Genomic DNA, 23104 nt, shown 5'->3' on the forward strand with positions numbered 1-23104 from the left:
ATGCCACCCTCCAGTGTGATTGGCCGTCTCCCAGCCACTCTCTTCCTGACAGGAATCCCAGGGCTGGAGTGTGCCCACCTCTGGATCACCATCCCTTTCTGTGTCATGTATCTGGTAGCCCTGCTTGGTAATGCTGCCCTCATCCTAGTCATTGGGACAGAGAGTGCTCTCCATGCACCCATGTATCTCTTCCTCTGCCTTCTCTCACTCACTGACCTGGCTCTCAGCTCCACCACTGTACCTAAAATGCTGGCCATTCTGTGGCTCCATGCTAATGAAATTTCCTTTGGTGGATGCCTAGCCCAGATGTTCTGTGTCCACTCTATCTATGCCTTGGAATCCTCGGTTCTTCTAGCCATGGCCTTTGATCGATACGTGGCTATCTGCAGCCCTCTGAGATACACAACCATCCTCAACCACACTGTCATAGGGCGAATTGTCTCTGCTGGCATAGTCCGTAGTGTGGCTATTGTCTCCCCCTTCATCTTTTTGCTGAGGCGACTGCCCTACTGTGGTCACCGCATCATGGCTCACACATACTGTGAGCATATGGGCGTTGCTAGGCTTGCCTGCGCCAACATCACTGTCAATGTAGTCTATGGGCTGACTGTGGCTCTGTTGGCTATGGGCCTGGATTCCATCCTCATTGCCATCTCCTATGGCTTCATCCTCCGGGCTGTCTTCCGTCTTCCATCCCGTGATGCTCAGCACAAGGCTCTGAGTACCTGTGGCTCTCACCTTGGTGTCATCCTGGTTTTCTATATACCTGCCTTCTTCTCCTTCCTCACCCACCGCTTTGGTCACAAGCGAGTTCCCAAGCACGTGCACATCTTCCTGGCTAACCTCTACGTGCTGGTGCCTCCCGTGCTCAACCCCATTATCTATGGAGCAAGAACCAAGGAGATTCGGAGTCGGCTTGTAAGACTGCTTCGCTCAGGGAAAGTCTCAGTGTGAAGTCTGAGCAGAGGTTGGAGATGACAAAAAGTACATGGTCAGGTTAGTCATTAGATAAAGTAATGTGGACGGAGATATGTGATGTGTTAATGACAGCAAGACAAGGGAAGAACTGCTGGAAGGAAGAGCAACAGTCTGGTGAATGCTGCTTGCTAAACATCACAGTAAGGTGCTGCCCACCGCTTCTGCACAGATAGGGGATTACACTGTTGTTCTGTCATCTTAGAAGAAAAAAGGAGATACAATCTCCAGGAGGAGGAAGAGGATGAAAAGGGGGAGGAAAAGGGAGAGAAGGAAGAAAAGGAGGAGGCACGTTCTGAGGAGAATTGTGCATCTCGAGGTTGGAATAATCACTGGCACAATGTGGAAAGAAACAAAGGAATCAAATGGCATTCAGCACGATCATAAACCTGTACTGGCAGCGCTCTGAGGTGGGCACAGTTCTGAAGGAGCACCTGGGCTTGCATGTGCTCTCTCTCACTTGGTTTCCAGCTTTGAGCCAGTTGTGAGATCTTCCGTTAAGAAAGGTCAGCTCTGAAACCAGGGCAGTGGGAATACCTGTGCGGTAGTGATAAGGACTAAATAAATTACTGAGTGGTGCCTAAAATGTAAAATGCTCAGTAAGTAAATGTGAATTATAGAATGTTTAATCTCAAAGATGATTAATTTAGCTTTCATATAAGACTTTTTACATAGTCTTCTTATATAATCTCCCATCATAGAATTATAACTATTTTTATAATATCTATATATAATATAATATCTACAATGATAATATGATGAGTGCTTAATAAAACTACATCTCCTTCCAATACATTTCTTGCCCTTCAGTTTGGGATGAGAGAGGGAGGGTGAAACCGGAGGAGATGAGGGAGGTGCTACAGCTGGGATACAAAGTGAATAAATTGTAATAAATAATAATAATAATAAAATTTAAAGTTATATTTTCTTTCAGTAGCAAATGCACCCTCACTAAGCATTTAGGGAAGCTTATGTTCACCTGAGCTGCCTTTGCACACAGGCTGTTTTGACTTCAGTCACTAAGCGTTTATTAAAGCTCTTCACACTGAGAGGTTGCTGTGCTTCCTGGAGTGAACTCTGTTTTCATTAAATTTATAAAATATAAATTCAGCTTGTGATTTTTTTTGAGTTCTAATTTTCTATGGTTTTCCTTTATTTATTTATTTATTTATTTTTATTTTTTTTTAATTTTTTATTTAACTTTTATTAATTACACTTTATTCATTTTGTATCCCCCCATAACCTCCTCCCTCCTCCCCTCCCGGTCCCACCCTCCCCCCCTTTCTGCATGCATGCCCCTCCCCAAGTCCACTGATAGGGGAGGTCCTCCTCTCCTTCGTTCTGATCTTAGTCTATCAGTTCTCATCAGAAGTGGATGTGATTCTTTTTTTAATCTTCCTTCCTTCCTCCTTCCTTTTATAATATCCATGCATGTACATTGGTTTTCTTGGTGTATCTCGGGAGGCTCTCTGCTCATTCCCTTCCATTTTTATTTCTCTTATCAGTTACTTGAACAGGAAATATCCACTGACAAATCTTCAAGTTTGCTGCTTCTGTTTTCTGTCCAGCCTTTGGCCCAGTCTACTGCTGGTCTTGGGAGTTTTTCACTTGGATTGTATGTGTGTGTGTTTTAAATATGTGTTTTTTTTTTTCTAATAATTTCTTAAATGTCTTTGGTAATAAAGTCAGAGTGTGCCTTCCCTTCTATCTTTAGACATACTTCCCTTTAGTTCTTTGAACATATTTAAATACCTAGTTAAACTCTTGGTTAAGTAAGCCCAAATTTTATTTTCCTGAAGAACAGTTTTGTCTTAGTATTTTATTTTGTGTTTGGGCCATGTTTCCTTTTTTTTTTTTTTTTTTTTTTCAATGCAGTTTATTCAGGAACCTTGAACAATCATCTGACCCTGGGGAAAGCCAGCCCACAGCTTAAATAGCCTCTGGGTAGCCAACCCCAGCGTGCCATGTAGGCAATGCAGATAGGTCCACATACATGAAAGCAAGCCAGATCCTCGGCCTTAGCCAAATGTGGAGTTGTTTGTGACAGAGAGCACTCACCATCGGGAAGATGGAAGGCGGAAACCAGCTCCATCTTTAAGGCGCGGCATTATGCAGCTCTCTACAGTTCCCCCTTTTTGTTTTAGACGCATCAGGCAAGCCTTCTTTTTTATATACATACGAAATTTCTGTTATACATAACCAAACGACTCACAAAAGGTAAATACCTCATGAGGCGTCAGAGACATAGAAAGCAAACTACAACGAGACAACCATTGCAATGGTGGGGAAGGACTGGAGGAACTACATTTTCTTCGTACACTGGCCACTAGTGTGTAGACTGCTAAGAATTTAGGAAAATCAGGGATTGCTGCAGCCATGAATCATCTGAAGGAAGGGGCAGGCATGGGAGCGTTAGCAGGCCTTCTGGTGTTGGTCTCCTTGGTTTGCCTGTGGTGTATATGCAAGATTAGAGTCTCACAACAGCGTAATGCAGCCATGATCATTCAGGCCTTTACAGCCATTGAAGCAGGACAGTATCCCCAAGCATGGTTGGCTACCATAAAAAGCTAAAATGTTACGCTCAGGATGCGAGGCTAAGCACTGCACTCAGGGTCAGCCGCTTTCGACCCAGAGAAGAGCATGTCTGATTGCATGCGGGTTGATGCCCCAGGTCCCGCCTCTGAGAAAAAGGTATCGGACGGGTCTGATGCTCTTTGGGTGGATGACACCTAAATGAACATTGGTACAAAGTCCCAATTTATTTCTAATATCAGAGATCAGACCTCTACTCTTGACTGATGCGTCTAAAACAAAAAGGGGGAACTGTAGAGAGCTGCATAATGCCGCGCCTGAAAGATGGAGCTGGTTTCCGCCTTTCACCTTCTCGATGGTGAGTGCTCTCTATCACAAACAACGCCATATTTGGCTAAGGCTGAGGATCTGGCTTGTTTCTATGTATGTGGACCTATCTGCATTGCCCACGAGGCACGCTGGGGTTGGCTACCCAGAGGCTATTTTAAGCTGTGGGCTGGCTTTCCCCAGGGTCAGATGATTGTTCAAGGTTCCTGAATAAACTGCATTGAGAAGAACAAAAAAAAAAAAAAATCAGAAAGAAGGAGAGGAGGACCTCCCCTATCAGTGGACTTGGGGAGAGGCATGCATGCAGAAAGGGGGGGAGAGTGGGACCGGGAGGGGAGGAGGGAGGGACTTATGGGGGGATACAAAAGGAATAAAGTGTAATTAATAAAAGTTAAATAAAAAATTTAAAAAAAAGAACTATGTGATTTTGTAAAAAAAAAAAAAGAAAAGAAAAAAATCTGTATTTTCATATAATAAAACATGATTGTCTGATTTCTACGCAAAAAAAAAGAATTTAGGAAAATGTTTGCAGTCTTGCTTTACTTAATTAAACACAGACACTGATAAGTCATTCTAACACTAGGTATCTAAAAGAAAATAAAGCATCTACCCAGAGAAAGAAAAAAAAAGCTTTCTGTTGAAAATGAATATACTTTACATACATACACTCATACCTTATGTCTGGGGATCCATGACAGACAACTGAAATAAAGGAAATATCCTAGTAATGTCATGAAACACCATTAAAATTATTCTACATATGTTTAAATAGTGCATTAGTTACTTTTTGTTGCTGTGATAAAATACATTGAACAATGACAACTTAAGAAAAATTTTATTTTGGCATTCGGTTCCAGAGGGCTAAGAGTCCGTGTTGGCAGAATGGGGCATGGCACCAAATTATCAATCATGACAGCAGGAGCAGAAGGTTGAGAGCTTACATCTTGAACTATAAGCATGAAGAAGAGAGAGCAAACCAGAAGCAGGCAAGGCGTTTTCATCTCAAAGCCTGTCCCCAGTAGCATACTTCCCCCACCAAGGGTGTATCATCTACCAGCAAGGGGAGAGCAAGTGTTCAAATGCCTGAGACTATGCCCGAGACATTTCTCATTCACCCACACACAAGTACAAAAGATCACTGTCAGCTCTGAAACTAGCCTCTACCCTCTAGTTAAGATGACTGGACTGAGGCTACATACTTTCCTTTGCCAGCCAGCTAGCTGCCTACTATAACTCTGCCAAAAGGAGGCCTTGAAGGCAGCCTGGAAAGGCGAAAGCCTGAGAACGGATTGACCGTTACTATCCATATCTGATCTTGTATCATTCAAACACCTAACTTTTCATTAGTAGTTGATTTTTCAGTTTCTCTCTTTTAGCCAAACTCATCACATCAGCATATGCCATCTCCCACAGAGTCTGGGGTGTAGGCTCTAGACAACCGGAATTCTAAAACTGCTGCTAGCCTCTAGCTCTGCTACAGTCCTGCACAGCAGAACTAAAAGTCATTCACAATGAAGTTGTTTATGTTCTTACAGCTTACCACTTTATATAAGTAAAATTAAAAGTGACTGAATGTGAAATACGTTCCATGCCGTCAATGTTGAACACATAAAATAATTTGAAAGAAAAGAGGACATTGTATTTATTCATCCAATTAGGGAAAATGTTTCCTGGAAATTTTGTTCCTATGTTGAATAATTGATGAAATGAGAAAATTTTCTAGTTGTTAATGCATTCTTGTAATAATTATACTGAAATAGTTTAACATGCAAAGCCTATTGTTATAGAAAATAAAAGAAATAATTTTAATTTATATACATGTTTTGAAAGAGTGATAAATATTTTGGGAAAAATAGGTTGAATAATAGACCATCTTCAAGGAGTCAAAACAGCATTAAATTTTCACACTTAATGAAAGTTCATCTGTTTATAATTTGATGATGGTGACTTGGAAATTTCTAGTCTGTAAATATTCTGGTGACGAGGGAGATGACTCAGTTGGTGAAGCACAGGCGTGAGGTCATCATCAGTGTGAAAAGTCAGACATGATGGCAGCGTCTCTAATCTGAGGTCTGGGGGTGTCACTGCAAGAGGGACTCTGGGGCCTACTAGTCAGCAGCCCCGCCAGCTATAAGTCTTAAAAAATAAGGTGGAAGCCAAGCATCTTTAAATCCAAGCACTTGGGAGGCAAAGGCACGTGGATTTCTGTGAGTTCAAGGTCAGCCTGGTCTACGGTATCATGTCTAGGCCAACTAGGAAGACGTAGTGAGACCCTCTCTCTAATAATAATAACAAGGATAATAACAAGATGGTTAGCAAGTAAAGACACCAGAATTTGACCTGTGGCCTCTACATATGTCACAGATGTGCATACATGCATGTAACACAGACACACACTAACAAAAAGATGCTATTGAATGCATTTTTAATAATTTATTTATTTTTATTTTATGTGCATTGGTGTTTTGCCTAGGTGTGTGTTTATGGGTGTCAGATCTTGGCATTACAGAGCTGCCATGTGGGTAACGAAAATTAAACACAGATCCTCCAGAAGAGCTGAGCCACTTCTCCAGCCTGTAAATGTATTTTAAATAATGATGTGACACATTAACTTTTAAGTGTCAATATTCACGATTTACTGAAATTTTCATCCTTTTTCTACTATTTAAGCTTCCAATCCTATTTTTCAAATGCTTAAAGTTTTTCACATTTGAGTGTGTATTATTTACCATATACAACATTTACTACATTCTTTAGGAAATAAATTCCTTAAATTTTTGTAAGGCCACTGCTTTGGAGTAACTTGAGCAGAGAATATATGTTGCAAAGGAAGTCAGAAAAGAAAATCAGTGGATCCAGATTCAATACGTGGACCCTGTGTCAATACTTGGATGGACATATATCATGAAGTCAGGATCTGGTGAGTGGCCAATGCCATGAAACTCTGGCCAGAGCAGAATGCTACCCAACAGAATTGGCTTCATTTCATAAGCTGGCAGCCTCAGTAGAAATGCTCAGACAGGAACTGTGCTCTGCTTAACTCTCTGCTATCATTGTCATGAAATCTATGCTCTTATCATTGACTATGCATATATTTTGTTTTATTTTTGTTGAAAATAGAAAATTTCCATATACTATATTCTGATTGTGGTTTCCCCTCCCTGAACTCCTTCCAGAACCATCCTTCCTCCCTTTCTATCAAAATCTACACCCTTCCCTTTTCTCTCATTAGTAAACAAAGATGTCTTTACAAAGATAATAAAATAATATAAAAATTTAAAAATAGAATAGGATAAAGCAAACAAAAGGAAGACTAAAAGAGCCAAAGAAAAATCACAAGGAGCACATAGATGCAGAAACATACGCATTTGCACACACAGAAATCACATAAAAACACAAAATCAGAAACTGTAATATATAAGCAAGAGACTTGTATGGGGGGGGGGGAGAAGCCCAGAGAAAGTGTCATGAGACCAAAAAAGCAAAAAACAAAACTACTGAGTTTGTTTTGTGTCGGCCATCTACTGCTGGGCGTGGAGCCTGCCCTCAAGTGTGGTCTGTAGACCTAGTGAGGCTCTGTTGGAGAAAACTAAGTTTTCTGTGTGAGTAGTTATCAATTGGAGATAGTTTCTGGGTTAGTGATGGGGGCTGGTGTCCACTTCCCTTCCCAGCAATGGTTCCCCGTCTGGCTTAGACCTTTGGAGACCTTATGCGTGCTGACTGAATTTCTTATCTTATGTTTATGGATGTTTGCCTGCACATATGTCTGCACTACGTGTAAACGGTGCCCTCAGAGGCCAGAACTGGGCATCATATTCCCTGGAACTGAACTGACAGTTGTGAGTGGCCATGTGGGTCCTGAGAATCAAACCTAGATCTTCTGGAAGAGCATCCTGTACTCTTCACTACTGAGCCCTCTCGCCAGCACCTTAGACCGTGTGTGTTTTGAGTGGCATCTGGTGACACAATGGCATTCACCACCACTAACTACTCCAGTCACATAAATCTCTCATCCTGAGCACAAAATTCTAGTGAACCACAACAACAGGGCATTCAAGAAAACTCACAATGAAAGAAAAAAAAAGAAGTCAAGCAAAGAAGATGGACAGAGACAAGGACGAAAAATACAGCACAAACTTCCACTTTTCTTCCAAAGTTACCACGATTTTTTCTCACTCAATTTTTTTCCTCACTTACCAATGTCTCATTTTCTTTTTCTCCCTCGAGAGGGACACAGCAGGTACCTCGGAGGAGGAGGAGGACACCTGAGTCTTTACTCTTGAGCATCGCAGAATGAGTCAATAAATAACTTCACTTAGTGAGCCAGGTGATCAAAGGAGGCTGGACTACAGAGCTCAGCTAAAGACATTCAGAGAGTTCAGAAAGGAGCACACAATTCAAGAGGGGTAATGCTGAGTGTTCCCACTCTCTCGCACCACATCCATCCAAATTTGCAAGGGTACAGACCTTCCACTCCTCCCAACGAAGCTTCCAGCGCTGGCTCACACCTGCCCAGACCATTGCCCCTCTTCCTTCTTTCCTAAGCCACTCAGCACTCATGCAACACATCACAGAGTAGCTGTGCTCCCACACAGTGCTCGTCTGCAGGGATCAGCACTCAGCACACTCCACCAAAAATGGATGCCTCCTGCACAGGTAAGAGTTCTGTTTTGTTTTAATAAGATTCCAAGGCAAAACCGTGTTTGATTAGGGAAAAAAAAAAGAAAAATTACTATGTTGATGTATAAGTGTAAGTTTGACTGAATTTGCCTAAGCAAGACCTCAAAAGTCCAGTTACTGACTCAAAAAGGCCTGAGGCAAACTTGGAAGAGGACCCCCTTTGTGAAAGCGAGTGGGACACCAGCTGAATGTACTTTCACACTGTCTCCTGACGGAAGAAGTCACACCTGCTTGCGCCCTGTCCTTCCCAGCCTTCTCCGCCACAGATGCTCACAGAGCAGCAGATAACATCTTACAGCAACAGCTGGAAGTAAAAGGAGGGAAAGAGGTTTTGTAGTGACTGCATCTTGCCGGATTCTACCACAGCAGACCAGTTTCAGGGCTCAGCCAAAACCACCCTGTGTTATCACTGAAGATCTCAAGGCAAACAGGGAGAAGGCTCAGAGACTGAATAACATTGCTGTAGTATTAGAAGATGACGTGGAATAAAGTGTTTTTTTTTTTTCTGGAAGTGATAGAAAATTAAATATGGACACTGGGTAAAGTGAACAGACCCGACTGAAAATCTGGATATATGAGACCAAGTTTAAGTCCTATAAGTAACATAGAGCCCCCATTAAAAAGGCAGGAGTTTAAAGAGAGCTAAGAAGGAAAAGAGAGACAGAAGGCCACTTGAAACTTACCTGAAGCAAGAAAAGAAAATATACAGAAGGGGAAAATAAAACTGCAAACACTGTGGTGGGGAAAATAGGAGTACAAAAATTTGAGGAGTATCCATCCAAGGGAGCAGGCAAAAGGTCTCTAGATGATGTGAGGTCATGTCACAAGATAAGTCAGGAAGTTTTCGTTTGGGTACATAACCCATTACCTTGTGTTGAATACAGAAGCAAGCAATGACGAATATTATAGGAACTAGCAGAGGTTTAAAGGAATTCTTACTGAACGGACAATTTTTTCAGCCTATAAGTACGTGAATGAACCAGATACCTAATGTTTCAGGGCAGGCATGCCATCACCACTTGGACAGAGGCCTTCATGTGTCAAGACAAGGATCAGCCTCCAACATGAGTGACAGCCTCCCAGGCACTCTCTTCCTAACTGGAATCCCAGGGCTGGAGTTTGCCCACCTCTGGATCGCCATCCCTTTCTGTGTCATGTATCTGGTAGCCCTGCTTGGTAATGCTGCCCTCATCCTAGTCATTGGGACAGAGAGTGCTCTCCATGCACCCATGTATCTCTTCCTCTGCCTTCTCTCACTCACTGACCTGGCTCTCAGCTCCACCACTGTACCTAAAATGCTGGCCATTCTGTGGCTCCATGCTAATGAAATTTCCTTTGGTGGATGCCTAGCCCAGATGTTCTGTGTCCACTCTATCTATGCCTTGGAATCCTCGGTTCTTCTAGCCATGGCCTTTGATCGATACGTGGCTATCTGCAGCCCTCTGAGATACACAACCATCCTCAACCACACTGTCATAGGGCGAATTGTCTCTGCTGGCATAGTCCGTAGTGTGGCTATTGTCTCCCCCTTCATCTTTTTGCTGAGGCGACTGCCCTACTGTGGTCACCGCATCATGGCTCACACATACTGTGAGCATATGGGCGTTGCTAGGCTTGCCTGCGCCAACATCACTGTCAATGTAGTCTATGGGCTGACTGTGGCTCTGTTGGCTATGGGCCTGGATTCCATCCTCATTGCCATCTCCTATGGCTTCATCCTCCGGGCTGTCTTCCGTCTTCCATCCCGTGATGCTCAGCACAAGGCTCTGAGTACCTGTGGCTCTCACCTTGGTGTCATCCTGGTTTTCTATATACCTGCCTTCTTCTCCTTCCTCACCCACCGCTTTGGTCACAAGCGAGTTCCCAAGCACGTGCACATCTTCCTGGCTAACCTCTACGTGCTGGTGCCTCCCGTGCTCAACCCCATTATCTATGGAGCAAGAACCAAGGAGATTCGGAGTCGGCTTGTAAGACTGCTTTGCTCAGGGAAGGACTTGGTATAAAGTCTGAGCAGAGATGAGAAAAATACAATATTCTGGATATGACATCACCAGGAAGAGGATTGGAGAGATAAAGTGGAGAGTTAATGCTCAATTTAAAGGGACCATTCTTTTCTGGTCACTTAAAGGAATTGTGAATAGGCGCGGGGGCTGATATTTTCACTCTTCTCTCAGAAGTGGAGTCTTGACTAGTTTATTTCACAGTGACACATCTAAAAGGAGGAACTTCAACTGAGGACATCCATATCGCACATCGTCTCGCCATCGGGCCCAGACCAGAATGGGTGATGCTACCCCTGGGCTGGTGGTCCTGGGTTCTATAGGAAATCGGCCTGAGCAAAGCCAGGAGAGCAGGCCGGTAGACAGACTCCCACAGGGCCTCTGCATCACTTCCTGCCCTCAGCGTCTTCAGTAATGAACTGTTGTATAGAACTGGGAGTGAAACAAACCCTCTTCTCCCGGAGCTGCTTTGGTTATGGTGTTTCATCACAGCCATAGTAACCCTAAGTAATAAAAGGGGCTGCTACTTACTAAAGAAGCCTTAAGGAAAGGGACTGAAAGAGATGCTATCCTGTGAGTCCACGTGGGAAATAAAAATGAACTTGGAGTGAGTTTGAATCGGGGTTCTGCCAGTTCACCACTTCAGGCAGCAATTACAGCCCAAACGGTCCAGTCGGAGTGCCCGAACCTAAACTTTCCTCCTTATTAATTGCGTGGCTTTGAGCAGGATGCTTAGTATCTCTGTGCCCCAGTTTGGCCAGTTGTTAAATGGTGTTAGCATGTAGCTCATAATGGGGTGTGAAATACATATGTCAGTAAGTGTAGAAAATTCTTATGGCATGGCTTGTAAAGGTCCAATAAGCAAATAAAACGAAAAAGTTATACAGTCTCTCCAAACACTAGTAAGTAGCTTCTTTGTCTCTTTTTTTTTTAACATTTTTGTATTTCACAGTTATTGTGGTAACTGCATTACAGATCAAATCTGTAATTTGTAAATGGTGTTTGAGGTGTTATTGATCCCTCATGAAACTGCGTTTCCTCCCATCCTTCCTCCAGTCTTCTGGCTTGAGGTCTATTTCATTTTGTACCTGAAGTGCTAACATTCAGTGAAACTGAGTCCCACAATATCAGGAATCTCATCTTGAAAATTTACAAGTTCACCTATACTGCTCAAACAGAAGATTGTTATTATTTAAAATAAGAGCCTGTAGTTCAGAAAAACACCCAAGGTTACATGTTTTCATGGACAGTATACCATCTAGCCAGCTGTGCTAGAAATAATATAAACTCGGGACGCTGGTGGCCAGCACCTTAAATCTCAGTGTCTTAGTCTTCTTGCTACCTCAGGGAGGAAGTAAACCCTGGAGACCAGGACTTGTCCTTGACTCGGGGCCTTGGTGGTCAGGCCTCATCCTGGACATCTGGTCATCTGGTAACTCAAAGTGATAAGGGAACAAAGGAGAGGGTAAACTACACATAGTCAGTGAGGTTTTGACAGGCAATGGGCTATGCACATTTATGACTTGTGCACCTTAGTTTCCCCCACGGTTAAATGGAGTCTGGAAACAAAATGGCAGCACTTAGAACAAGTTTCTTTTGCTTCTTCCCAACAAACTCCAGTTGACATCTGCTTTCAAATGAAGTTTCTTTTCCTCAATGGAGGCTTCTGGCTCTATAAGCCTCACTTAAGGAAAGGGCCTACACCTGCCAGCATACGGCCAACACAGAACAAATTCAGGGGTATTTTTGTAGATTTTGTCTCATAATGCTTTATTTGTGCTTTTTTTTTTTTCAATCTGACTGGTCTTTTTCTTGTGTATTGTGGTTTCTGATGTGCGGAGTTTTTCATGGGTTTTTTGTTTGTTTTTGAGGTTTGTTTGTTTATTCTGTATACAATGTTCTCTCTGCATGTACACTTGCATGCCAGAGGAGGGCACCAGATCTCATTATAGATGGTTGTGAACCACCATGTGGTTGCTGGGAATTGAACTCAGGACCTCTTGAAGAGCAGCCACTGCTCTTAACCTTTGAACCATCCCTCCAGCCCTAATTTTGTGTTTTTATGGGTTTTTTTTATAACTATGTGTTTCTTATGCTTTTCCATTTTTTTAATCCTGATTTCTTTGTTCCTTTTATTTGCCTGTTTATTTTATAAAGAGATGAAAACGAGGGTGAGGGTTGAATGGGAGAGAAGGTGGGGAGGATCTGGAAGAGGGAAACCACGATTAGAATATATTGTATGCAAGCAAATGGGTGGAACTAGAAAAACATCTTTCTGACTGAGGTAACTAGACCCAGAAGGACACATACCTAAGTAACAAGGAAGGTTCAAGGGAGGATGCTTGAATCCCACTAAGAAGAGGAAATAAAATAGACACCATAGACATCAGAAGTGGAGAGAGAGAAAAATGCATGAAAAAAAATGGGTGGAGAGGGAAAGAGGGAATCAGATGTGGAGAGAATGAGGATGGGGGTGAGAGGGCTGGGGAGAGAGAAGGGAATTGATTGGTATTGGGTTATCTTTGAGACAAGCTGGAGACCTGATATGGGGTGACACCAGCTGAGACTCCTAGCAGCAGATACTGAGACTGAAGTGGCCACATCCTGTAGCCAGGCAGACTTCAGAGGAGGGAGGGGAAAACCAACCCATCCACAAAACCCTCCACCCAAAATTTGTCCTGTCTACAAGATGTGCAGGGATAAAAGATAGAACAGAATTGAGGGAATGGCCAGCAAATGACTGGCCCAACTTGGGACCCACCCAAATCGAGAGACCCAACCCCTGATACTATTAATGTACTCTGCTCTCCTTGCAGACAGGAACCTAGCAGATAATGGAAACAGATCCGGAGAACCACAGCCAAACATTAGGCAGAATTCAGGGAGTCATATAGAAGAGTTAGGAGAAGGATTGAGGGAGCTAGAGTGCTCAAGGACACCACAAGAAGACCTAATTAGCCAACTAACCTAGACTGAATCACCAAAGAACATTTATAGGCTGGTCCTGGGCCCCCTACACATATGAAGCTGATGGCTGCGTGGTCGTCAAGTGGGTCTCCTAACAGATGGAGTGGGGGCTGTCTCTGACATGGACCCTGTTGCCTCCCTGTGAATCCCCTTTTCCTACCATGCTGCCTTGTCATGCCTCAGTGAAAGAAGAGGCACTTAATCCTGATGCAACTTGATGTGCCAGGGTGGGTTGGTATGAGAGGGTAGGAAGGTATGGGCGAAGCAGGTGGGAGGGTATGACTGGGAAGAGAGGAAAGAGTGGCGTTGTGATTGGGATGTAAAATGAACAAATAAATTAATGAAGAAAAAAAGAATATATTGTATAAAGTTTTTTATTTTATTTTTTATTTTAATCACAGGTCATTCACTTTGTATCCCAGCTATAGCCCCCTCCCACTTTCCCTCCCAATCCCACCCTCCCTCCCTCATCTCTTCCCTGCCCCCTTCCAAGTCCACTGATGGGGTAGGTCCTCCTCCCCTTCCATCTGACCCTAGCTTATCAGGTATCTTCAGGAGTGGCTGCAATGATCTTTTTTAAAAGATCTTTATGTTTTGTTGTATAACAAGACAAAATAATATGGTGATTATGTCTCTGTTAGTTGGTTATTATACAAAACTGCATCACAGAAAGCATTTAATCTATATGAAATCAATAAGTAGCTAATACTGACAGAATTGTTTCATCAGCCTGGAGTGCATAATAATCTTTCTTGAGTCGATAAATAAATGGCATGTTCACTATGTTACTGTTTGTTTTGAGGAATGTAAAAGCACATCCAGCACATCACCTGATCCTGAGACACTGTTAAGTACCTTGACTCTTATTTGTTCATATTATATTGGGACTACTCCTGCAAAGACTCAAAACACAGTTAAAGAAGAACTGTTTTAGCCAGAAAGGCAAATGAGACACAATTACAACAAAGTCCTCCAGGGCCTCGTGTCTTGGTATAAGGAGCTCAAAGGAGGAGATCAGAGTGTGGAGAAGAGACAGGAAGAGAAAGGGGCAGTGCAGAAAAAAACACAGGGGATAGGTGACAGGGCATGGGGTGATTGGCTGAAATATCTAGGGTGACTCCAAAGCAGGTGTAGATCAGAGATTCCAGCATAAACTTCCTTGGGGCTGCATGATCTAATCTGAGTTGGACAGTGATGAAATAGTTCCAATCAGTTGTGCGGGAAGTCGGAGTAAAGGGAGATTGGATGTTGACAACTGAAGGTTGTCCAAGGTAACACTTCCCAGAGACCATAACCCACGGTTTGCAAGAACGTTCCTCAAAACTCTGTGTGTAGGGTGAAGAAACCCAAGTTTTGAGCTAGAGTACTGTGAAGCTGAAGCAACTGCTTCAGCCTGCTGAGTGGCCCAGGCCATCCTAGAGCCTCAGGCACCTCGAGAAGTCTCTACTCTTACATAAGAAACAGTGAGGTTGGTTTGCAACAAACCTAAACTGGGACCCTGTGTCATAATGTGCTTGGTTTCTTTTAAGTCTCACTCTTTTAATTTGCACAAATGGAGACCATCTAAAATAATTTCTTAGTGATTCATCCGTGGTGAGGTACCAAAATTCTTCTGCAATCCTTATCAATGGCATCTTCATTCCACCACCCCAAGTCTATCTTTCTCACGCATATCTTTACCTCCTGTATATACACGTAAACATGTTAGTATGTATACGCAGGATTTGAAGAAGAAAACCCTGTTTTTCTCTGAGGTAGCAGGGTAGGTACCAGCAGGCTTGAAGATAGACCTATCATAATCAGTGTCTGATAAAACCAAGATGTGAAACAGTAAGGCTCTTATTACTGATCAAAAGAAAGAGATGAGTTATATATGTTAGGCCTGGTGGAGACTGGACATTCCAAACTGCTCAGAATATCCTCAGATTACTGTGTGCCCGTTGGCTTTCTGACAAAGAACAAAGTTATACCATCATCTCCTACATTAAGAGGTAATCCAAGTGGCCCCACCACCTGGACAGAAAAACCATTAGTTCTGGGGTCTAGGAGAAAAGACTACCTACACATATAGTTAGAGATTACACTGTAGTCTCTCAAGCCACTGGCCACTCTTTCAAGTGTTTTCTTCAGCAATGACCCTTTTGCCTTTGCCCAATCTCAGCTTTGAGAGCATCCCCATTTTTTAATAAGCTACACCTATTTTCTATGCTACACTCTGTATGTCTTCTCTGAACTTTCTACAGAGATCACGAGAATCACAAGGGGAAAACAAAGTGAGACCTCAGTGTCATTTTTCTTCTCACCCTGAGAACACTTCTTTAGGACCCACCTTTTCCTCTCAGTCTGTAGACATGATATCCTATTTGGGTTTCAAATGTAAGCAATAGTTATTTAAAATTCTATTTGCAGGGAGATCCCAAATTGGGGCTCTCCATCAGGTTCCCTCCCCTCAGAACTTGGAGAACCCCACAGAAGAAGGAGCAGAAGAATTTTAGGACCCAGAAGGATCAAGGACACTATGAGAACATGGCCCACAGAATCAACTAAGCAAGGCTCACAGGGGCTCACAGATGCTGAAGTAGCAATCACAGAGCCCGAGTGGGTCTGAACAAGGTCCTCCATATATATGTTATGGTTGTTAGTGTTTTTGAGACACCTGACAGTGGGAAAGGATGTGCCTCTGACTCTTTTTAATGCTCTTGGGTCCCTTTTCCTCCTATTGGATTGCCTCTCCCAGTGTTGATGTGTTTGTGCCTAGTCTTACTGTAACTTGTTATGCTGTGTTTAGTTGATGTCCCTGGGAGGTTCACTCTTTTCAGAAAGGAAATGGAGAGATGGAACATTAAGGGAGACTAGGAGGAGTGGAGGGGGGAGAAACTGTAGTTAGAATGTATTGTGTGAGAAAAGAGTAAAAAAAATAATTCTATTTGTTCTTGTTACAAATATGTAGCCATATTGTTGGTATAATGTTTTTTTTTTTTTAATGTATACACCTTACCCTTGTTCATTCAAATACTGATTTTTTTTTCCCCCTCCACCCCCAACTCTCTGGTTTCAATCCGGATATTGCATTGTGATACTCATTCTAAGCATCCTGTCTCAACTCTTGTGTAAACAGGACAAAATAAAGCAACTAGACACAATGTTGAGCAGGGAGGAGCCAGAGGACAGGAAAAAGAAGAGGAGCCAGAAGGCAGGAGATGAGTGGGAGGAGGAGGGGCGAGAGGAGAGCAGGAGAAGAGCAGAGCTGGAGGAGAGATCTTGGAGGACGTGGAGCATGAACCAGACCTAAGATTTCACAAAAAGCAAGTATAATGTGGAAAATCTAAATGTTAGGAAACTGAGGGCTTGGAGGTTTAGGAGGGAGTAAATATTGCCCAGCACTGTGTTCTGGGTTAACTAAAAATCCAGTCTCTGTGTGGTGATTTGGCTATACAGCTGTTTAAGATTAATAGCAAGCATTACCAGAAGATAAACGAATAGAAAATATCAATAACCAGTAACTGTAATTTGGCTGTTTTCTGAGCTGTTCTTCTGGAAATGAAATTCTAAACTTCTGGAGATGCAGAAAGACGCTGTTTGCCCCCTACATCTCTGTCAATCACACACTGTAACTGTGGGAAAGCAGGTATTTTCTGTGCTTGTTCATTGCCTTTGTAACTCTATATAATTTGTCTGTGTCTAAAGGGTCAGAATGGTTACTCTGCTGAGCATAAAGAAGACCGGATGGGGAGGAAAGAGTAGTGACAAGAATCATGCTTACAATACTAGTGTGAATATTGTCAACACTCAAATGAAACTGCGTGTCGTCGTACCTGAACCTAAAGTATAGTAGGGAGTTGAGGTGAGCAGCCCTCTGCACACACAGGTAAGGGGATAAGACAAACCCCATGAAAGGCTCTTAGGCACATATGCTTGTAACCAAAACTTTTACCAAAACTTCCCAGAGTGCACCTGGCTGCGTGAATCACAAAGACGGTTATCCCAGCGCAGAACACTTACCTGATGATAGTCTCCACTGATGGGCTGAAGCCAATATAGCTCCTTTAACCAGCGTTTTCTTTGTTTCAAAACAACTGTGTGATTCTCGTTCTACCTTTGAGGACACTCGCTTGTTTCTTTCAATACACCCATAATTTACAAAGGCAACTAAATCCCCCACTGCAGTGCTCTGCAGTTATCTATTAAGCTCATTCTCTTTAGGAAATGACCCTGTTATTTAATTTCACAGTAGTGAATTTAGATAGCATAGCAACAATGCGGGTGATATTTTTAAAGTGGTCAGATTCAAAGCCCAGTTTTGAAACACTCTCAGAGTTTTAGCAGATTAATGAGTGTAAAAAGAGCTTTTATTCTCCTGTTTCAATTGTTGTCTCAGATGGTTCCTGCCTCTGTCTGCTGACCTAGTCCTAGTCCTGGAATCTTCTAGCCTCTGTACAATCTAACCTAGTCCTAGAATGTTTTTAGCCCAAGACTTACTGCTTAATAAGCTTAATAAGCTCACCCTTTCTATCTCTTACTGAACTCATTACTGGCTGGATCAACTCGGCTGTTCTGGGTTAAACTCCTCTTTTAGCTAACTTATTCAACCTGGCTTCTTTTGGGATCTGAAGTGCTCTGCTTGGCCTCAAACTATAGCGATCAACTCTAAGTTTCTGGCTCCTTCTTATTCTCTGGCTCATTCCATCTTCACCTCTGTTCTTCTCTACAATCCATCTTTCTATTACTGTCCTAGTAAACTGCCTCTTTCCTTTCATTGCCCCTTAAGTGGCTTCCCTTTCCTCTCTCTTCTCATATCATATTCTGTTGGGCATATCATATTCCGTTAACTCTTTCTCTGACTTATTACCTGTTCTGCCACTCAATTAGACATCGTTTTCAAACATGGGCGCTTCCTTCCACAAACTAACTTTACCTTCATTGTTTGGGATTAAAGGCATATACCACCATTAAAGGATATAAGCTTTTCCTGAAACTTGCTCGATACCAGGCTGGCCTTGAACTCAGATCTGCTTGCTTCTGTCTTCTGGATTAAAGGCGTGTTTGTATTCTAGCCAGATCACAGAGAACTGGAACATGTTTGCATGTGATCTCTTGCCAGAACATTCTTGTTCTGAGTTAAAATTCCTCTACAAATGAGAGATGGGAAAGGGAGGAAGGTCGGGGTGGAGTATTAAGGGCACCTACAAGCCTGTAAGTTATTTGGTTAGAAAAGATGGATTTGCTATTTTCTTTTTGTTGTTGTTGTTTCTTTCTTATTTCCTCCTTCTCCTCCTCCTCTTCCTCTTCCTCCTCCATCCTCTCACTACCTCTTTCCCTTCTTTCCTCTTTTTCGGAAAATAAGAAAAAAAGAAAAAGAAGTTTTCAGAAGATAACAGATGTGAGCCTTGTCTTGAGACAAGGAATGAATAGCATCTTTCTGATTCTTCAGAAGTTTAGAATCTCATTTAGAGAGAAACAGCTCAGAAAACAACCCAATCCCAAGATGGCTATATACTTATCACAAGAACAAATAAAATTATTTTTAAAATTTTGTGCTCCTTATTTGTAGCACATCACACTGAAAGCTCCCACAGTTTGACTATCCTACTTTGAGATCCAGAGAAAGTATCTAGCCTACAAATATGAGCATGTAAATCATCATGATGCTCAAAGCCATATATCCAGGTGAGAACAACATGGAAATGGCAGACAACAAAGAATGACTTCAAAATTAAGCGGTTAGGAAAATGTAGCCTGTTTATTTTAAGCCTATAAAGGAGAAATAATTAACTTAAAATATGTACGCTTCCATAGTGTGAAAGTACATTGGGAAGTCGTGGGTTACTGTATTCATATACAGGGCATGAAATGTGGATTCAGAGTGGGAATGAGTCAGGGGAAAGATACTAACCTACATTTGGAAATTCTGAGCCATAGACACCCCTAGCACTCCCAAAGACAAGGCCAGGGGGCTATAGAAAATATGAAGTCACAACTATTAGAAACTTAGAAGCCATGAATACAAAAGAACCAGAACTTTGGTTATGAAAAGGGTCAAACCTCTGAGAGATAAATTTTAAAAGATTTGGTATAACATATTTCACTATTAAAGCACTTTTAAAGAGTTGAGTTCTTAAAGACGACTAAAGGAAGTACATTCATCAAAGAAACGGGACTCTATAGCTCAAACTATAAATACAATTTGAAAAAAAATACAGTTTTTTAAAAGTTCCTGTATCTTATTGGGGTAACTCCCTAACTGCAGACATTCATAAAATATTGCCCCTGGGAGAAGGGAGCATGAGGATAAGACTGAGAGGAGAGAAGGGGGAGGGCTTTGATCGGGCTGTGAAGTGCTTAAATAAATAAATAAATAAATAAATGGGAAAAAATTGCCCCTAGAAGGGAGACGCGTAAAAATTCAGAAGTAAGCACTGCAGAAATAGCCTGGTATCTAATAGGGCAGCAGAGGCAAGGAAGAAGGAAAGGAAGAAAGCATTTTGTGGAGGAAAGATGGTGCTTCTGACAGAGGTTAGCCTCACAGAACAGGAGACTAGAAATAGGCAGATAACAAAGGACAAACTATAGCTCAGAGGGAAGTTAAAAAGCAAAAGAACTCTAGACAGAGAAGCATTCGAGCAGAGGCATGGTTTTGAGAAGTCTTAAATCATGATTTCTTGAGAGAGTAACACCTAGGATTCTGTCACTATGGAAGTAGCCAATAGAGGTGATGGCGATGCTGGCAAAACGTGTGTATTGGCTGAGTGTGAGCAAAAACATCAAAACTGTCAGGATGTATTCGCCCTGTTTTGTGTGTATGTCTGTGTATATGTGAGTGTTTGAGTGAGTGACTGTGTGTGTGTACGCGCGCATGTGTGTGCCTGTGCACAAGCGCGTAGGGCAGAGGTTGGCATCAGGTATCTTCCCTCCACTACTTTCCACCTTGTGTTTTGACACTGAACATAGAGACCATTGCTTGGCTACGCCTGGCTGCTCAGTGAGCTCCAAATATCTTCCTGTTTCCCCACGCCTCTGCCTAGAGCTTGGGTCAGAGATGCACCACTCTACCCAGCTTGAACATGGGAGTGGATCTGAGCCTCAGTCTTCATGCTTGCGCAGGAAGCACTTCACCCAATACCCATTGAGGCTTCTCCCCAGCCCTGTGTATATTTGAAATGTAAAGGGATCCTTAGGTCAGAGACATGAAAACGAGTAAAACTGTCTCAGAGCATTACAGGTCCCTTTCCACACAAGACTACGGTGCCCATCCAGTCTCAACTCTACAACACGGAGGAGCTCCAAGCAATCTTCTTTAATGTAGGACAGGCTTGGGCAGTGAGAGAGGGGCTGCCCAAATGGGCTCATAACCCGAGGAGGAGGAATTCCTAAAATAAGTGCCTTCTCCTTCCCCTTCTTTCTCCCTCTCCACAGAATGGTGCAATCGTGGGCATTCACTGGAGAGACTAGACCTGCGGAGCCCCTAGAAGCATCTCAATGGCAGCGTGGATATCTCCATCCATGGCTATAAGCGCCTGCAGGTTTGCGTCGCGGTTGGAAAAACCCAAGGCCTCCAGCTGCTCCAGTTCGCGCTGGTAGCGACTTTCGGTGAGGAGGGTGGAGGACAGCTCGCTCTGGGTAGAATGGGAACAGGTGTTGGCCGAGGATCGGAAGAGCTCAAGAGCCAAGGAGTGTTGCGTGGTGTCTTCTCTGTGGGCTTGTCTTCTCCCCCTGGTTTCTGAGACTCCTCTAGCCCCACGTGGTTTAGCTGAACCTCTCAAGAAGAGTCCCAGCTCAGGCACCTCCCTGGACAGCGTCTGTAGGCCTTGTTCTATCTGTAGCAACGCCTGCAGCACCCGAGGGTTGGTGAGGGCGGGGAGAAGTGGTATATGATGGAGCAGGGGGCTGCCAGTTGCCAGCTGGTGGAGCAGAGCTGAAATCTGCTGCAGGACGTTCACCGCTCGGCACAGGACAAGCGGCGAGAGCTGACTGCTTACAGGGTCTTTCTCCACCGGCTGCAGGCTCTCTTGGGAGGGGAGATCTGGATCTGGTTGTAGGTCTAGTGTACCAGGTCGGCACCGTGAACTCGCCTGACTTGAATGTATGCCCTTGACCTGGGTAACTCCTCCTGTACTAACCTCCTGTGCCAAGGTCCTGACCGGAGGATCAGAACTGCAGTGAGCGTTGTTGGCTTCCCCTCTACACAGCTCTGAGCCTGGAAGGTGGCCTTTAGAGGCCGCCAATAAGGCCAGAGTGGAGAGCATGATCTGCTGGATATCAGAGAACCCGGGACGCATAGCGTTGTCGCCTCCTGGCACAGCTTTCGGGGCCGCTAGCCTGTGCTTGTGTTCCTGCAGGACCTCCTGCTGTCGCGCAGGCTTCTGAAAGTTTTCCGGAAACTTGAGAGCTGAGTCTCGTTTCTGTGTCTTCTTTGAGGATTCCGGAAGGCGCATGCCATTGGCTTGTTTCGCATTTGCCAATCCTTGAATCAGAGGATCTTCCAAGAATTGCACCAAAGACTCTGGTGCTGATGTCAGCAGTTGGACAAGCTGGCTGAAGAAATCAGCTAGGTCCGGTGAGCGCCGGGCCAGGCGACCCAGCCTGGCTAGCACCCTAGCACTGTCAGAGGCCAGTGGTTCTGAACGGTGGGTACTGTGGCCTGTGGGGCCTGCCAGAGTTCCTGCGCAGGCTGACCCTTTCAAGCGAGTCCTCACTACCACGTGGACCGTAGAGCCATCAAGAACACCGCGCTGGCTCAGTATGTCTTGATCCTGGAGGATCTTCCCAGTGAAGATGAGCACCAATCGGTCAGTATCACAGTGAAGGTATTTGGAGATTTGTTTCTTAAAGCGGAGGACGTTGCTGTTTTCTGCCAGCCAGAACTCCTTGCTGTCCCGTGGCGTCTTGACAGTCACTCTGATGATACCTGAGGATGGCTCCCTGCCAGACACCAGCTGGCTGTCCCCTGCTTCCTCCCTAGCCCGTGCCATAGTTCCTGAAGAGGATGCAGCGCCGCCGGAGGGCACAGCGGAGTCCACACCTGCGGAAGCTCTGATGTGGTTCCGAGCAGACCTGGCGCAGGGACCAGCAGGTGTCCAGTTGATGTCCTTTCACCTTCGTCCTGCAGACGCCACCTCCCTACAGCCACCTGGCTCCCATAGCTGGGGCAGCTGCCCCTGCCTTGGAGAATCTTTAGGGGATACGGTGTCAGTGATGAGGTCACAGTTGAAAGGTAGACCTGAATGGGGGCAGGGCAGAGGTCTACCGCCTGCCTGAGGTGGGGTTTTCCTCACCATCTGATTGAAACACCAACGCGGGGAAGCATGTCACTGTCCAGAAACACATTTCTCACAAACTTGTTCCTCTTCAAATCCTAACACTAAGCTCGACAAGTCATAATGGTTGAGTAGGAAAGCAAGGTCATGGGATTCTCTGCTAAATTTCTCTGTACCCCCATCGTAGTCTCGCTGAGGCCTCAGGGCCCATTTCTGTCTGAACAGAACGAAGGAGTGTAATTAAGATGTGTGATACATTCTCGGTTTCAATGCTATATTTGTATTCCAAGATCCTGAGCCAGGTGATTCCTCTACATCGTCCTAAAGGTGGTATTTGCTGATAGCAGGGCTGCTTGAGAAAATAAACCG

The 23104-nt window shown here is 43.8% G+C and overlaps 3 protein-coding genes across 3 annotated transcripts; 2 read left to right on the forward strand and 1 right to left on the reverse strand.

The window, feature by feature from the left end:
* On the forward strand, nt 1-954 carry LOC132646999 (olfactory receptor 52D1-like). The gene has a single exon (XM_060366233.1). It carries the CDS (start codon nt 1-3, stop codon nt 952-954), a length of 954 nt encoding a protein of 317 aa, XP_060222216.1.
* An 8597-nt stretch (nt 955-9551) lies between these two features.
* Nucleotides 9552-10517, forward strand: LOC132647066 (olfactory receptor 52D1). Its single transcript, XM_060366294.1, has one exon. It carries the CDS (start codon nt 9579-9581, stop codon nt 10515-10517), a length of 939 nt encoding a protein of 312 aa, XP_060222277.1. The 5' UTR covers nt 9552-9578.
* A 10409-nt stretch (nt 10518-20926) lies between these two features.
* LOC110558319 (ubiquilin-3-like) lies at nt 20927-22450 on the reverse strand. The gene has a single exon (XM_021653162.1). It carries the CDS (start codon nt 22448-22450, stop codon nt 20927-20929), a length of 1524 nt encoding a protein of 507 aa, XP_021508837.1.
* Nucleotides 22451-23104: the final 654 nt, after the last annotated feature.

Source organism: Meriones unguiculatus, chromosome 14, assembly GCF_030254825.1.
Source record: "Meriones unguiculatus strain TT.TT164.6M chromosome 14, Bangor_MerUng_6.1, whole genome shotgun sequence".
NCBI classification, from domain to species: Eukaryota; Metazoa; Chordata; class Mammalia; order Rodentia; family Muridae; genus Meriones; species Meriones unguiculatus.